This window comes from Oryzias melastigma, linkage group LG4, assembly GCF_002922805.2.
Source record: "Oryzias melastigma strain HK-1 linkage group LG4, ASM292280v2, whole genome shotgun sequence".
NCBI lineage: Eukaryota > Metazoa > Chordata > Actinopteri > Beloniformes > Adrianichthyidae > Oryzias > Oryzias melastigma.
The window spans coordinates 6,875,877-6,892,674 of NC_050515.1; the positions used below are offsets into that span (position 1 = coordinate 6,875,877).

The 16,798-nt window shown below is 36.7% G+C and overlaps 1 protein-coding gene and 1 long non-coding RNA gene across 2 annotated transcripts; one reads left to right on the forward strand and one right to left on the reverse strand.

Annotated features, from left to right (window-relative positions):
* The first annotated feature begins 14 nt into the window (after nucleotides 1–14).
* Nucleotides 15–16,392, forward strand: LOC118598651. Its single transcript, XR_004947720.1, has 2 exons — nucleotides 15–147; nucleotides 15,489–16,392. It is a non-coding gene; the product is annotated as an uncharacterized LOC118598651 (long non-coding RNA).
* On the reverse strand, nucleotides 7,261–15,779 carry rx1 (retinal homeobox gene 1). Its single transcript, XM_036211456.1, has 4 exons — nucleotides 15,450–15,779; nucleotides 12,275–12,283; nucleotides 10,272–10,528; nucleotides 7,261–8,045 (listed from the first exon to the last, which is right to left on the reverse strand). The coding sequence occupies exons 1-4, from the start codon at nucleotides 15,745–15,747 to the stop codon at nucleotides 7,566–7,568; spliced, it is 1,044 nt and encodes a 347-aa protein (XP_036067349.1). The 5' UTR covers nucleotides 15,748–15,779; the 3' UTR covers nucleotides 7,261–7,565.
* Nucleotides 16,393–16,798: the final 406 nt, after the last annotated feature.

Below are 16,798 nucleotides of genomic sequence, written 5' to 3' on the forward strand. Positions count from 1 at the left end.
CCCGAAACAGCAATAGACTGTATATAAAATAACGTAATGTTTTACAGTCTATGGAAACAGCTGGAATTTTTCCAGAGAACAATTTGTTGAGAAATTTACGGTAATTGGACTGCACTTGCGCAGATGTGTTTCCACCGCCACGTTCAGGTAAAAATAACCCTTTACCTTCACTTTATTCCACTTAAATATACTCAATTTACTTTAGTTTTTCCGATTTGATCTTTTTTGCCTAAAATTAATTGTTATTATTTCTATTTTCACTTAAAAAAAGTTAATATTATTAATAATCAGCTCTAAAGCATCATTCTAGACTTGATCTAAAAGGATAGAAATACATACTAGTTTGAGAACTTAATCTTCATCTTAAATTTTCATCTCTTTCAGTCAAAACGCGCCCAAAACTGAAAATATTTAATCACCCTCAAGATTCTTTTTTGTTTCAAAAACTTGACTCTTATACAATCTCTAGTTTCTAGATATTTTTAACCAGATTCAAGGGCATAAATAAGTAAAATTATGATTCAAATGTAAAAGATAACACCAAATGTGCAAACTTGTTCATTCAGACAATTGAAAGTAGTTTTAACTTTCTTGACATTTTTGAATCATGAAGTAGGCAACAGATTTTATGAGTTTTTTTCAAACAATGCATTCAATAATATGTTGCAATTTTTACTTTTCTCGAAAAAAATATAAACTTTTCACAATCCATTTAAAACTTTGAAAATGTCAAAGAACTGAAAGTGTTAAATATACCATGTCATGGCACAACTCTTACAGCAGAGGGCGCACTACATCCATGTTTGACAGTAAAAACGTCAATGAAAGGATAGAAGCTTTTTCTGACAAAAAAAACTAACAAATTGTGAGAAATAATAAATTTAAAAGAAACATTATGATATTTATTTTTTAATCATTTTTTTAAAAGGCTAATTAAAAAAAAAATTGTGTTAAAATGTGTCTGATTATTGAGCTGTTTTACTTCATTACAATATAAAATGTTTTGCAAACACAATATGCTTAAATCCATATTTAGGAATATTTAAAAATGATTCTCTATGAATACAGAACCTTAAATGCACATTTTAGTTATATAAAACAAATGACTTCGGTTGATTTAAAAAATAATAAAATACAATCAATTAAAGGAAGTCTAATTGAAAGAAGTAAACTAAGCACAAATTCTAATCTATGCTGCACAAAAGGATCTATTTTTTGATAATACACCAACATTGACATTCTTAATTTTTATAGTAAAACCAGACAAAATTTCATAGTTATAATGGTGTAAAATGTCCTGTTTTACCTGGTTTTCTTGTCTTTTATTGTAAAAATTTAAAAGCTACAGTTTTACAAATGAATGGCCACAAAAACAAAAGTCTATTATTCTGAAAAGTTAATTTTTCTGCTGATCCACATTGCTCTACAGTTTGACACCACTAGAGGGCGTCCGAGTACAACCCATTGATTAGGAAAACGCCAGGTAAACTTAACTGAAAGGCTCCTTGGGATTAGCAATTGAAAATCAAAAAAGGAAAAATCAGAAAGAATTTTTTTCTCCCCTCTAATCCAAAATAATAAATATATATATATTCTTCTGTTGTATTTTGTGCCACTAAACCTCAAGCAGCAGAGGGGACCTCCTAAAAGCAACAGATGTGCTTCATCGATACGAGCAAATTAGGCTTTTATAGGGGACGGGATCTTTTGTCACATCAAATTATCTCACACAGAAGAACATCATCTGGTTTGTAATGAACTATTACAGCAGAAAATGCGGAGCTTAGTATTGCAAATACCAAAATAAATAAATAAATAAAAACAGAAAAAATCCCAACAGGTTTGAGGGGAAAAATGCAAAGGCAGAATAAAGTATTTGATAATCTAATCACCTAGGGAGCCTGCTTTTAGTTCATCTAATGTTTTTTTTTCCTTCAGTTCTAGATTATATTTCAGATGGATTAGTGTGTGCATGTGTGGAATGAATACCATGCATTTGTGCAAAAAGTGTCTTCCTCATCCTTGATGAATGAGTTTTTCTGCCGCCCACACCGCCTTCCCTGCAGTAATATAGTCTCTGAAATGTGCAGCTAATGACCGTGGAGCGTCCACAAAAGCCTCAGCCCTGTGCCTTTAATGCCAGCAACTCTAGTAAAAGTAATCACACAATGTGTGCACAGAGGGCCCCCTGTGAACTTCCCTGTGTGCTTTCTAGTGAGTGAGCCTATAGAAATTTACCAGACACACAATTCTACAAGTGTGAAGGGAGCACACACACACACTCTGTCTATCTGTCTCTCCCCCTCAGACACGCCCACAAAGCACTGGCGCCAACAACCAAATCCACCCCCCCAACCACAGCCCTCGCCAACTGACCTCTAATTATGTCATGCGAAAAACCTGTGTCCCATTGAAAAGCTCCCTTAATCAAACCCAATTAATTCCGCTATTTTCCCTTATTATCCTTAGCAAGGAACGCGTCTTTCCAATAAGACTGTTAACTCCAGCCGAGGCCCTTTCAGATCTGCCGGAGTGCAGGAGCTAAATAATGGACCGCACAATTAATCAATTAGTCTGCAGGGACCCAGTTATTCCTGCTGAACACGGCTGCGGTTGTGTTATTTCTGCAACCGCACAGGAAGGACGTGACCGTCGCTCGGGTCACGCTGATACCCCCAAAACTGCTGTTTCCTCACTTAGAGGTTAGAATTTCTAATGTGCAACACATGAGCTGAGGACTGTGACTGTCCTGTTATAACATTAATATACATATTTTGATGCAGAAACTTAACAAGAGTTAAGAATTTGAGTAAAAAAAAAAAAAACAAAACATATATAAAATCAATGAAAATTCAAGCGTATAGAAAAAGCCTTTAAAACAAGTCAAAGTCAAGGCCCGGGGGCCGGATCCGGCCCTCTTGGTAATTCTATCTGGCCCTCCAGATTATTTTATTTTATTGTTATTAATGCCCCGATGTTATCTTGCGCTTATTTCAAACTTGTTTAATTTTGACTAAATATATTTTGAGTAAAATATTAAAAGTTATTTAAAGTTTAAGTTGGTTTATTCTGGAATCATATTCCTGCCTTTTTATTATTCATAATTGTGTTAAAGTTAAGGTTCTAAAAGTTTTTGAAAATGGCATTCTGATAGCTTTTTGGACTATTTTGGCATTTACTAAAACTTTTTTAAGGCTCTTTTGGAGTTTTGCTAATCTACAGCAAAACAGTTACATGCTAGCAGTTTTGGCTAATTTAGACTTTTATCTTTTATTTTTTTAAGCTGTTTTGGAATTAGGCTAATGTTTACATGCTAATTGTTTTGGCTAATTTAGGCTTTTTTTCAGCTTTTAGAATATTTTGAAGTTTGGCTATTTTCAGCTATATGCTAGCTGTTTTGGCTAACCTACGTTTTTTGTTTGTTTGTTTGTTTTTTTGGCTAATTTGGCATTGAGCTATTTTTTTAGCTGGCTATCAGCTTCAGCATTAGTGTTTTCAGATATTAATTTCAGCATCTTCGGGGCCAAATTCAGCTTACAGCATTCACATTAGCATTATCACAGGTAACCTTATATATCTTGTTCATAATTATGTTAAAAAGTTAAAGTTTTAAAGTTTCAGAAATTTAGTTTTAGAGTGTTCAGTAAATGTTTATTCTGTTCGACCCCCAACCTAAGTGTGTTTTGGATTTTTGCCCCTCTTCAGATCGAGTTTGACTCCCCTTCACGTTATAAGTTTTGTCTTTTAAGTCACCAAAATGAGGAATTTCTAATTTATAATACCTCAACTTCCTGGAAAAAAAAGAAAAAAAATGTAGCAACAGGAACTTTTGTAATCATTGTGGGTCAAAAGAGGTTCATGTATTCAAACACAGTATCTGTAACTATAGAACTTTATGACTTTTTAGTTTCTTATTTAATACAGGGAATCACCCAGAATGACGAACATGACATCCTAATTTAAAAAATTAGTTCACCCTTTCACAGCAAGAAACTTCCTGTTGCTGTTCACAACCTTAAATAGATTATAATATTTATTTTTTGGTCGTCCTTTCAAATAAGAACTTCAAAAAGCATTTATTTCTTGAATTTTATTTAAAAAAAAAAAACAGAAGAATGTAAATGTGTATACATCCAAGATGTAATTAAAGTTTCAGCTTGTAAAGTTGTAAATGAACAATTCAGACAAATTGGTGTAAAGTTTTTGGAGCGTAGCTGGCAAACACTGTGAAGCACGGCGGTGGGAGTGTAATGATTTGTGCTCATTTTACTAAACATTTCTTCGCTAGTCCTGTTTGCAGCACACAGATATTGTATTGCAAAAAAACAACTGGTGGGAGAGTTCTGCAGATTTTAGTTAAAACATGAAACTTTTTTAGTCCTTTCCTGAAGAATTTGAGCCTAAAATAGTGACTTGTGGTTTGGTGATCGGTTCTACACAGAGAACAGTTTTCCCATGCCTCTCAACGCATGCCTACCTCTGCCCCTGGCTGTGACTAAAGTCCCGACCCGGCCCCAGTTCAGCGGTGCCAACAGTTAGTTAGTGCCTGAGCAGACCCGAGTCGGCCCGGTCCAGCCCGGGTACTAATCCCTGAGCTGTCAGAAGACCCCACTCTGAACTCATCCTGCAACACAGGAAAACGCTCTAATTGGGGGATTTTCTACATCATTAAGCCTGATGAGCTGCCCCGTGCACCCGCCTCTCCTCCGCTTTCTGTGTGCTGCTTTTATGCTCCCACACTTTTTCAGCTTAATCTCTTTGTTAATGTTTTCACTTTGTCCTTTTCCTGTGGTTGCTTTAATGCATGCTTGAGGAGTAAAACAAATGTTACTAATTTAAAGATGAATGCACATTTCACATTTCATTGCACTGTACTTAAATGTGAATTTAAATCAGACATCAGAAAAAACTTTATTTAAAAAAACAAGCCCTTGGAATTCTTCAACATCTTTAGACAATAAATTTAGGAAAAACAGATGCTCAGCTATGTGACCTGGTTGAGAGTCACCCGCCAAGCGCACACAAACATTCCTCATCTCTTTGAGGCGTGTCAAAAATCACACAAACATCGCCCTTTTGCATCCTCTGCCTCCTCCATATGGTCATCCAAGCACAGTCCGTTCCGGCCTCCATCTGCTCAGGAAAGTGACTCGGACCGCTCGCTCCGTGAACATGTGTTGCAGCGGCTCGCTCTGCCTGCCTGCCTGGGGCAATTAGGGAGCCGGGACCCTGTGTTCAGAGCCCCCCCCCATAAAACTCTGATTGATTGGAGTCTCATCTTCCTAACAGGCTGGCACCCTGCCACCAAACCATGGAACAGCAGAGATCCCTGGGAGGGGATAGAAGGAGCTCGTACATGACAGAGGGAGAGGAGGAACATGAACAGAAAGAATGTTTCTGTATGTCAGATGATTATGATTAAACCGGAGTAATCTTGGATCACTCAAAAAAGAAAAACCTTTGACTGTGTGGGAATGCTCCACGAGAGCTGCAGAAAGTGGAGATAAAAACTTCTTAACAGAACATTAATAAACTAAATATCACAAAAACACAAAAAAACTATGACAACATCTTGTAAATTTCCGACAAAAAACATCTAAAATTGTTCCTGTGCAATGCTCTCTAACCTTTGGCTTGTTTTTGGTCCATAACTATGTGCTAAATGCTAATAAAACAAAACAAAAGTCTGTTCTTGCATAATTAATCAACCTATATGAGGACGGACGTTAAGCAGCAGCTACGACACGACTTTCCCTCTATGAGCATCTCAACTGTTAAAATAAACCAGCTTGATTTGTGACTAATTTTTACAGTACAAAACCATTAAATAAATGAAATTTTGAGATGACATTTCAACATAAGGGTCCTGTTTAAACTCAGATTTGACAATAAAATGTAGCCTAAACCGTTTGCCCCCCTCCACCCTCAGACAAAGACACTTGGATCAATTGTCCCAAACAAAGACGATGCGGGGTGATGCCTCAACTGACAGCAGGTTTTCTTCCATCCAACGGTTTGAACATCTTTCTGTCTTTTTAAAGCAGCTCAGTTGTAAGTTTTATTGTTTTGGTTTTTCCTCAAACTTGGTTCTTAAGGTGCCAACATTCTCATTATCATCACTTGTCCTCCAGCTTGGTGAGCAGTAATCACTCTGAACACAGTAGAAACTGGCTTATTTTATGAATTTTAGCAAAAACATTTATGAAAAAAAATCTTTTCATATATTAAAAAAAAGTATTTTATACCAGTAGTCCCAAAACCTTTTCTTGTGAGAGCCGCATAGCTTTTTTCTTTACCAATGTGGGGCCGGAGTGGGTTTGTAGGCTAACAGAAAAAGTGTTTTCTGATAGCAATTCTGTCTGCGATTGATGCTAACAGTGTTTCCTGTTAGCAAAAAAATGTTTTCCTGTTAGCAAAACACTGTTTTGCTAGCAGTGTTAGCAAACAATCTCAAAGCCAGATTGGGAAAAAAAAAAAATCCTCTCTGACAGTGTTTGGGGCCGGGCCAAATGTGCCGCAGTTTGGGCACCCCTGTTTTATACTGATGGAAATGCAAATATGTTAGCATAATCTGTTTTTTTGTTTTGTTTTAGTATCTGTGTTATAAATTGCATATTCAGTATCAAAAAGCAAAATGTAAGGAAGAAATTTGAGATTTCTGTATTGGGTCAATCAGGATCTGCTTAAAGTGAATGAAAAACAAGAAAAAAAAGAAGAACATTTGAAAGCAGATTTAACTCAAAAATACACATTGAAAAGTTGTAAAAGTAAAATTGAAAATTGAAAGAAATGTTGAAAATTTGAAAACAAAAAATGAAAACTTGAATAAAAAAAACTATTACCAATTAAAAAAATAAATGTTTATTTGTACTTTGAACGTTTCCTTTTTTTAAATTTCCTGTTTGCTTTTAGTTCTCTGTTTCAATTCAAAGTTATTGGCCCAATACAAATTATTCCCTTCTCCCTTCCCCTCAATTTGAAGTGGCAGTTTAAGTGCAAGTCGAGTCTGGGATTGTTAATTTTTAAATTTCCCCCTCCAAATGAAGGGATCCAAAGTCACCCACTGTTGTTATGTATATTCAAGCGCTGGGAGCTCCGCGCTAAAGCTAGCGGACCGGCGATTATTGATGACGTCATTGGACAAAACGTTCGAAATATTAGACACTATTTTTTCATAACCCTCCGTTTGGAGGGCTAAATGAAGGGGAAGGGAGAAAGGAAGAATTTTCGCTGCCAAGCTGATCCTAATTTCATGTGGGGAGGGGGCTTTGAGCTCTTATAATCAATGTGTATTTTCGAGTTTAAAGCTGCTTTCAAATTATTATTATTATTATTTTTAATTTACAAAGCCTTTTTATCACATTTTCAATATTGCTTTTCATTCCCTTTAAGCTGATACTGATTTGACTCCATATTTCTGCTACTTGGCGTCATTAAAACAAAATATGTACCCACACAGCAGGAAAAAATAGAATTAGTTAATAGAAAAACCTAGAAAAAAGTAAAATTTCACAGTTTAAAATCCACCTTTTCTCATTTCGATTTGATTCCCTGGACTCATGCGCTCACATGGGTTGCCATGTTTTGTCCATAGACTGGATGTGCTCCTTGGCTTTCATTCTTAAAGCAGCGATGCTTGAGCTCCGCTGGTCCACGTTCTCCAGTGGGAACTTCTCAGGGTATGCCGCTGCACACTGGTACGGAGGAGGAGCCATGCTCTGCATCCCCTGCCCCATGGAGGGGTGAGGATGAGGATGGGAGTGGGGAGCGTGGGGGGTGACGTTGATGAAGCTGTGGCTCGGATAGCCGGGCTGGAGGCCCTGAGCTGGACTCATGAAGCCCGGGATGCTGTGGACCGGTGTGGCGCTGGACAGAGGCGAGGGCAGCCAGGGGTCCAGCGCCAGCGAATTGGTCACCGGCCCCACGCTGGGGTGGACGGACGCCGAACGGTTGAAGGAGAGCATGGGGGAGTCGTGGAGCTTCATGGCGCTCGCGTCCATTTTTTCCTGTCGACGCCATTTAGCTCTGCGGTTCTGAAACCAAACCTGGAGGGGAAAGAAAGTTTCATTTACTACAAACTTGTATGTAAAATTGACATTTTTTTAATGTTTAGTTTTTATATTGTTTTGTTTCCGTAACAGTTTTAAAAAAATTACAACTGATTGTTCATTTTCTGATTCACATTTCCACACTGAAAAACAAAACAAACAAAAAACTAACTGACAAGTGCTGTGTCGTCTTAATAAATCATTAAATTTAGCTAAATTTATAAGGCCAATTAACCAGTTAAATTTACAATCTCCTAACAAGAACCCTGAAAAGCAAAAAGCAAAAGGCACAAATCAAATGAAACAAAAAAGCTTTAAAGCTTCAATCAAAAAATATTTGGTACAAAGGCTTAAAACCTTAGATATTCAAGATATTTGAGCAGGTTTTAAGTTGTTTGACGTCTCTTTGCTTTACCTTTCCACATTTTTGTCAAAAATCACATTTTTTTTTCTCTCTTATTAAGCAATTTTACTAGTGTGTTATCAATTAAAGTTCAATCTAAGATGATCTAGAAAAAAGGAAGTTATGAAAATTAGTCAAAATCGTTTTGCTTCATACTTTTGACTATAAAAAAGTTAAGACTCAAATTTCACTGTAGTTTTTGAAGTGAAACTAAATGGGATCTTAGTGGGATTTCTTGACCCTGAGAGACATTAAAATCCAATTATATGTTTAGTTTTGATGAAATTGTAATTATTTTATAACTTTTTGTGTTTGAGATTGTCCCACCAAGATGGAAAAATGTTTAAAAATCCCCAAAATATATTGATAAATATGAAGATTCAAAGATTCAAAGACTTTTATTGTAACTGTCAGGAACAGTTAAATTGTGGGGAGTCCACCAGCAGCAATGCACAGCACAATAAAAAATATAAAAAAGAAGTTAAAAATAAGAACAAAATAAATAAGTAGAATAAAGTAAAAAATATAACGTATTTAACAGTAAGGTGGTAAAATAATGTTTTCTTGTTAGTTTCTTTAGTTTTCCACTCTAGGTTTAACAAAAATCGCTCTTCAAACTTTCAGTAAAAACATAAGTGATAATTTAGGCAGCAGATTAAAAGATAAAACCAGTAGACATCTTGTTTTTTGTTCTCGTTTTTATTTCCAAACAATCAAATAATTCTATAATAGCATTTTATTTAAGGTTAGACTTATTTTATGTAAAATTACTTTCTGATTCTTTCACTACAACAGCTTTTAGTTTTAGTGGAATTCACACACCAAAAACAGGAAAAAAGTAAAAAGAAAAAAATTGTATCTCAGCATATTTTTCTTTAAATAAGCAAGACGTGTACTAATAAAAAAAAACTACCAAGAATTAATATTTTAAGAAATTAATTCTAGTCAAAAAGACATTTTGCTCCATATTTTAGACAATACATTTTTTATTTAAGACTCAAAACACTTAAATTCCATTTTTTTGTTCACATTTAATGATGTTGCTTTAAATTTCAGGAATTGTTGACAAGTTAGTGACATTTTATATCATTATTTTGTAGACAAAAAAAAGTAGATTTATGATCTAAGACTAAGTGCTAGTTTTAGATTTTATGAGGATTTATTAAGATGGGCCAACTTGTACGTAGATCATATTTTTAGTTTGTTATATAAATAAGTCTTCTAAACTTATTACACTCATTTTTTGTCACTGTAATAAAAATAATGTGCATTTGGGTACATAAAAACTCAAAAAAGTGCCTAAAACTAGCAAAAAACAAACTTATTATTGTGCTAAATGGCATTAAAATTTAAGTAATTCTAGCAGTTATTTTTTTTTAGCTTGACTGTTGCCGTGGAACTTGTTGTTTGTTTTAAGTAAAGTAAGTAAAGGAAAGTCTCCTGGGAAACGTTTTGGGAGATGATCTTTGTTCTTGGTGGGGTTTTGGTTATTGGTCGGGATCAGCAGATGATTTTGGTAGAGCACAGAGAGGTGGAATTTGGAGATGAGGTTTGAGACATCCTCCAAGCTGTGAGAAGAACAGCACGAGAACTTTAGAGGGAAAATTGTTATATACTACCGTATATCTTCCAATAGCGGCCCTATTAGAGGACCAGCCACTATTGGAAGATATAGGGTACAGTAAAAAGAAGAAAAAAAAAGTCTCTTTTCTTTTCCTGTTGTTAGGATGCCTTAAGATTTGGTTCATAAATTAAATGGTTGGATACATAAATACTCAATAATCTGATATGTAAACGTGTTTGCAAACTGTTGGTCTCACCTGGACTCGGACTTCTGGAAGGTTGACCTTCATGGCCAGCTCCTCTCGGCTGTACACGTCGGGATAGTGGGACTTCTCGAAGGCGCGCTCCAGCTCGTGCAGCTGGTAGGTGGTGAAGGTGGTGCGGTTGCGTCTGTGCTTCTTCTTGGGCTGATCGTCTTTGCAGCACGACTCCGGAGACTTGCCCTCGTCCATCTCAATGCTCTGCCTCAGCTCTCCCAACTCGTCGTCACTCTTGTTTGCAAACAAGCCAGTGTCTGTTTGGAGCACAAGAAGTAATCTGTAATGAATCCAGGAATAAAATATACTGATCAACTGGTCGTATTTCCCAAAAAATATGAGGAAACGAGTTTAGAGGGTCAAAGGGAACATCTTCTGATAGAAGCATCAACCTTCAACAATCGCTGCTGAAACAGTTTCCTTAACCTTCTCGATGATTCCTGATTGGAGAAGGAAAAACGACCCAACATCTTTATCGTTTCCACGAATGCAAACAAATTTAAACAGTTGCCACTAGAGGAATGTGTTGGAAAGACTGTGATACACATCTCACGATATATATCACGATATATCCCAAGACTGTACCAGAACAATCACTCGTTCTTATCTGAGCCGCTACGAAGTACCACAACAGATACTGGCAGTATTGGGGCACAGAGTTTTAGTTCAGTATCCATCCCAAGTAAAAACTAAATAGTACATGTCTCAGGACAACAAAAACCGCGAGGCTGACTGAACGTTTAACAGAAGCAGTTTCTTGAGAGATCTTGCTGCTCAAGGAGGATCAGTGTGCGAGCGGTCGAGGATTTAGGTGGAAAATTAGAGTCTGAAATATGTTTGCTCATAAATAGTTAATTAAATATCGTCTTGTCAGCATTATAAATCGATACAAGTATTGCCAAATGGAGTATCGCGATATATCGCCTTATCAATTCTCCCCTAAACCCCTGGTTGCTACGACAGTACTCGACGTGTAACAAATGATTTTATTGGTATGTTGTTGTTATAGTGGGCGGGGCCAAGTCTCGACCCATCTCCTGAGGGAGCGGTGAACTGAAGACATGCCGCACTCTGAAACCATTTGGTGGTTTAACCCCCCCCAATCCAACCCCTTAATGTTGAGTGTTAAGGCACCGCCCCCATTTTTAGAGTCTTTGGAATGACTTAAATGGGAATTGAACTCACAACCTTCTAGTCTTAGGGTGGACATTCTACCACAAGGCCACTAATGGCTTCCATCAGATTTAGTGTTAAAATTTTCATTAAATAAAAGTATTTTTGAATAAAGCTTTTTTTGTGAGTGGCATGAACTATATTCCATTTGGACGGAGTCGTACTTTCTCTTCTAACTGCTCGGTCTTTTCATGAAGTGTCAACATTTACACAAAAGTTTAACCTAAAACTGCAAATCTTCTTTCTCACAAACAAATCCTCTTCCACCGTAAAGACACAGCGTCAACAAAAAAAAAAACATGGACCCAAGTCAAGGCGAAGCCTTCTGCCAAACCAGAATTAGTTAAACCAGCAAGTAATTGAATTAAACAAAGTCCAAAGAAGGTGATCTCCAAATGGGATCAGTTGTTGTTGTGAAGCCGTCACACGATAGCAGTCTGATTGAAGGGCTATGGGTCATTCAGCATGTGTGTGGGTGTGGAGGGGGACGTCAATCTAGGAAAAGGGGTTAATTTGTCTTCCTTGTGTAAGAGCTTCACATGCAGGATTTAGGCAGGTGGTCCGAACTTCTAGGAGCATCTGCTCCAAAAAAAAAGGGAATTTGTCTTTCTTGCATCCAAAACTAATACTGATGTCAGGAAGTTGTGAATGCTGAAAGGGTTTAAAAAAGGCTTTCAAAAATGGATCTTGGGACAATAATTTAAACACAAATCAAAGGTGCAGAACTTTTTGGTTTATATGTGTTCGGCTGCCTGGATCTTCTATGCCAAAAGTTCCTACTTTTACAACAGAAAACCATCTACAAGAACAACAAGACATCAAACTGACACCCACAAGTCCTCTGTGTTATGTAAAGTCTTTGATTTAGAGCTTTTAAAATGAGTTAAAATGAAACTAAATGTGATCTTAATGGGATTTCTTGACCTGAAAGACATAAACATCTGAATGTTCAACAGTTTGAATGTAAAGAATGTTTTCTTGTTAGTTTCTTTAGTTCTCCTCTTGAGTTTTGATGCCTCAAAAACAAGAATTGCTCTTCAAACTTTGTTTTAAATGTGATTATTTAAGCTACAGATAACAGAAACTAAAAGATGAAACAATTTTAGCAGAAGATTTGGTTTTCTTTGTAGTTTTTATTGCCAAACAACCAAATAATTCTATTACACCATCTTATTTTAACTTAAACGTATTTTATGCCATTTTTAAAATTTTTCACTTTTTTTGCTGCAACAGTTTTTACTTTTAGGGACATTAACACAGCAAAAACAGAAAAAAAAATCATTTTTTTACGCCAAAACTGCCAAGAATTCCTATTCTACGAAAATAATTCTACTCACTAATATATATTTCATTAAACTGACATTCTTTGTGATTAAAAAACTTTCGTGATGAGATTATTTTTCTTGTAAGGCATTTTCTCTTGAAACAAAAGTCTTTTTACTTTCTAAGATTTAGTTCAGAAACAAATATTTTTCTGTTTTTGCAAATTATATTGAAAGTTTCAATAAAAAAAAAAATGTTATGAATTATACCACGTGAAAGCTATTCTATCCAGATCATTTTATGTTATCGCTATTAATTGTCCAATGTTATCTTGGGCTCATTTTGTATAATTTTGATTAAATATAATTTAATGGAGTATAAAATATTTGAAGGTTTAAGTTGATTTACTCTGGAATAATATTACTGCCTTTTTATTTTTCATATTTATATTAAAAAGTTTTATATTTAAATATATTTTATTTATATTTAAATTAAAAAAATTGGCATTCTGATAGATTTTTTCGGCTGTTTTGGAGTTTAGCTAATATTTCAGCTACATGCTAGCTGTTTTGGCTAATTTAAGCTTTTTTGTTTTGTTTTGTTAAGCTGTCTCGACCTTAAGCTAATGTTTTAGCTACATGCTAGCCGTTTTGGCTCATTAAGGCTTTTTTTGTTTTTTAGGCCATTTTTAGATTTTTGGCTAATTTAGGCTTTTTTCTGTTTTTTGAACTATTTTAAAGTTTAGCTATTTTTTCAGCTACATGCTAGCTGTTTTGGCTAACCAAGGTTTTTTTTTTCCTTTTTTTTTTGTTTTAGTTTTTTGAGCTAATTTAGAGTTTAGCAAATATTTTAGCTGGCTATCAGCTTCAGCGTTTTCAGCTATTAACTTCAACGTTTCTATCTATCAATTTCAGCATCTTCAGCAGCCAAATTCAGCTTAGGGGTGGGATTATATAAATTTGATTCTTCCCACTCCTTTTCAAGCAATAAATCAAACTCCACTGACTCTAGGTAATTATCACAAAACATGAATGAACCAAATGTGACATAAGTATGTTTTATTTTTGTTTGTCTTCTATTTTCTAATCAATGCATTAGTTGTTTCTGTATTGAGTTTGAAATAATTGTGTTTTATGTCCTGTATTTTTCAAACTATGCTTAAAATAAACCAATCAATAAATCAATCAAAGTTTTAAAAATGTAGTTTTAGAGTTCAATAAGTGTTTATCCTGTTCGGCCCGCGACCTAAGGTGTGTTTTAGATTCTGGACCCCTATGTGCGATTGAGTTCGACACCCCTGGAGTAGAGAAATCCTGAAAGTTTTGACTTTTTTACTGCTTTTGTTTTATAATTTTGCTTTAAAATCGAAAAACTTGTGCCTGTTTCATGGATCCAGTTTGGTATAAGATGATTTACTCAGCGAGTCTGCCTCCTCACAGAAAGTTGTCATGGATACTTAATTACCCACAGTCCTCCAGGGCAGGTAGAATTGGAGACACCTCTTGGGTTGTGGAAGTGACTGTGTGAACCCCGGCGTTCACTCGCTCCTGTTAATGGGATGGTGTTACAAAAGAGAGGTCACCGTGATCTTTCCACTGGCAAACGGCGGTGGTGGCAAAAGCAAAGTAGGATTAGGGGAGGTTCATTTACCCACCTCTCATTAAGCAGCTATGACAAAGACCAGGCACTGACAAAGGCAGAGGTCAGGTCTGGTTCAGTGACCAGCTCTCGGTCTGTCAGCCCATCATAGCCACCGGTCTGAAGCCCGTCTACTGTTTATCGGCAAGGGGGGGCAAGTGACACCACTGACAAGCAGCTCATTCAGGAAGAACTGGACTGACTTCACAGGAAAGCCACAAACAAAAAGAGTGATGTCATCTGCGTAGAAGCACCTTTATTTAACAAAACTGTTATCCTTCTTTCATTTTTTTTTTTTTTTTAGATCACAACCTCACAGGCCACCTGCCCCGCGCCCGAAAATAGCTTCAGATTAAACGTGGCAAATTTAATTCAGAGACTGAACGATGACAATAACACCCGAATGAACCGCTGTACAATCTAATCTACGAGAAGAGAAGATTAGGGGGAATTCCACAAGGGGATGGGATTGGTCTTGGGGACATAAAGCCCCTGCACCATCTTGTCCTGTGATTTATTTATCTCCTACTTCATAGAGTTCACTAACTGGAACTCCACATGAGTCGTTTATTTATTTATTTTGAATTAAAAGTGTTCCATACGTCAAATATTACATTTGTTTTGGTCAAATTTGTCCTTTTATGTGTTTTTTTTTAGAAAGCTGCGACATCACAGCCTAGATTTGAGGTATAACTATAGATTTAAGTGTCTTGATCTTTCTGTTTAACCTTTTAATGTTCTTTTGATTAACTTTTCAACGATAATTCCAGCAGATTTTGAAGGAGAAAAGCGGCATTCGCCGCTTTTCTCCTTCAAAATCTGCTGGAATTATCGTGTTAACACTTGAAAAGTTACAGTATGTTAATGATTTTGTGTTTAAGCATCTTTGAGTTAGGAAAATAACATCATTTTTTGCAGGAATTCTGTTTTAAAGTGATTATATGGTCTTAAAAAGTTTTTAAAAAATCACTTTTGGCTCTAGAGTGTCACTATTACTCCTTCCAGAGATACTTTTTTTCCACAATAAAATATAAAAACTAAATGTCTGAGGCTTTCCTCAGATGCTGGTGATGGTTAGAGAGCACCCTCCCCACCTTCACTAACCGTGGTACTGATGCTGCTCTGCGTCGCTGCTTCTCACAGAGTGAAGATGTCCGCTGTAAGACGAGGGCTCTGCGTGCTTCCCATGTCCTCCCATGTCGTCCACGCCCCCCCTCTGGGGCCCCGGGGCCCCGGCGGGACTCAGCAACGGCTCCTGGTCTTTGCTGAAACCTAGAATGACATCAATGCTGTGGACGTGGCCCCCCGCCGCCGCCACGCCGCCCTTCCCTATCTCGTGGAAGTTGGCAGGTGAGAGGCAGCTGTCGTCCACCAGGCTCATGGTATCCAGGGATAAATGCATTCGAGCGTCTGGGCTTTGACCCGCGGCCGTGGACAGGCAGAGGAGGCGCTGATGAGAGACCACAGGAGGTCACAGATCACCACTTGGTAATCAAACGTCCCGTCCTTCAGCACATACGCCCAGAGGTCAAGTGTAATAAAGAAACTTTCATCGGTTGATATTTGATGTTTGAGAATGCGTCATAAAGTGCAGAAAAGATGATTAAACTGTTGAACCAGTCCAGAATAACTCATTATAAACATCCTGACAAACTCTAAACTACACAAACTCTTGACAAAATTAAAATATTAGATTAAAATGTTAATATCAGAACTGAAAAAAGGTTAAATATCTGCAAAAAATCCTCAAATTGAATGGAAATTTTGGTCCGGATGGGTCAATTGAATGCAATTGCACAGTTCGTTTAGGGAAAATGTGGTCCAATCTTGTTAAAAATTCACAATTAGGAGCTTATTCTACACTTTTTGTTAAATAAAATGTTTGCAGTGCTCACCTTTTGATGCAAATATGTCAAAGTTTCCACAACTTGCCGTCCAGTTTGATGAATCACGTCCCCCAACTTTATTTTCCCCAGACTTTCTATCCTGCAGCAGCTGCTTCACATCCCTCTCTGCAGCAATTACATTCAAACTTTCCAAAAAAAAAGGTGTTGCTTAAAAGTAAAAAAAAAAACAACAAAAGCAAAGAGCTTTCATGCAACATCCGCTATAGGGAGGAGAGCTGGGACTGAGTGAGATGGAGAGGTGGACCGAGCTGAGGCGGCGCATCAGAGGCGAAACCAGGGGAGGATTAGAAGAGGGTTGCTAATTGTAATCCCTCCCCTAGAAGAGAGGCTGACATCGATTTTCTGCCTAAACAACCTTTTTACGTGCCATTTATATTTAGTGCCACTGAGAAAGTCTGGACTGAGGACTCAAACACGTCTGTGGGTCTGTTGTTTAAGAGAAAAATGAAGGAAATCTTGACTTTCTTCAGAAAACTCTACTAAAAATGGTTCAAAAACTAACTTTTTCTTGAAAATGATCTATTTTAACAACACTTGGTGGTGATC

Excerpts from the sequence above, each read along its gene's own strand:
- rx1 (XM_036211456.1), bottom strand. The coding sequence starts at position 15,747 with ATGCATTTATCCCTGGATACCATGAGCCTGGTGGACGACAGCTGCCTC. Across the intron at positions 8,046-10,271 it reads TTCCAGAAGTCCGAGTCCAG|GTTTGGTTTCAGAACCGCAG; the intron begins GTGAGACCAACA and ends TTTCCCCTCCAG.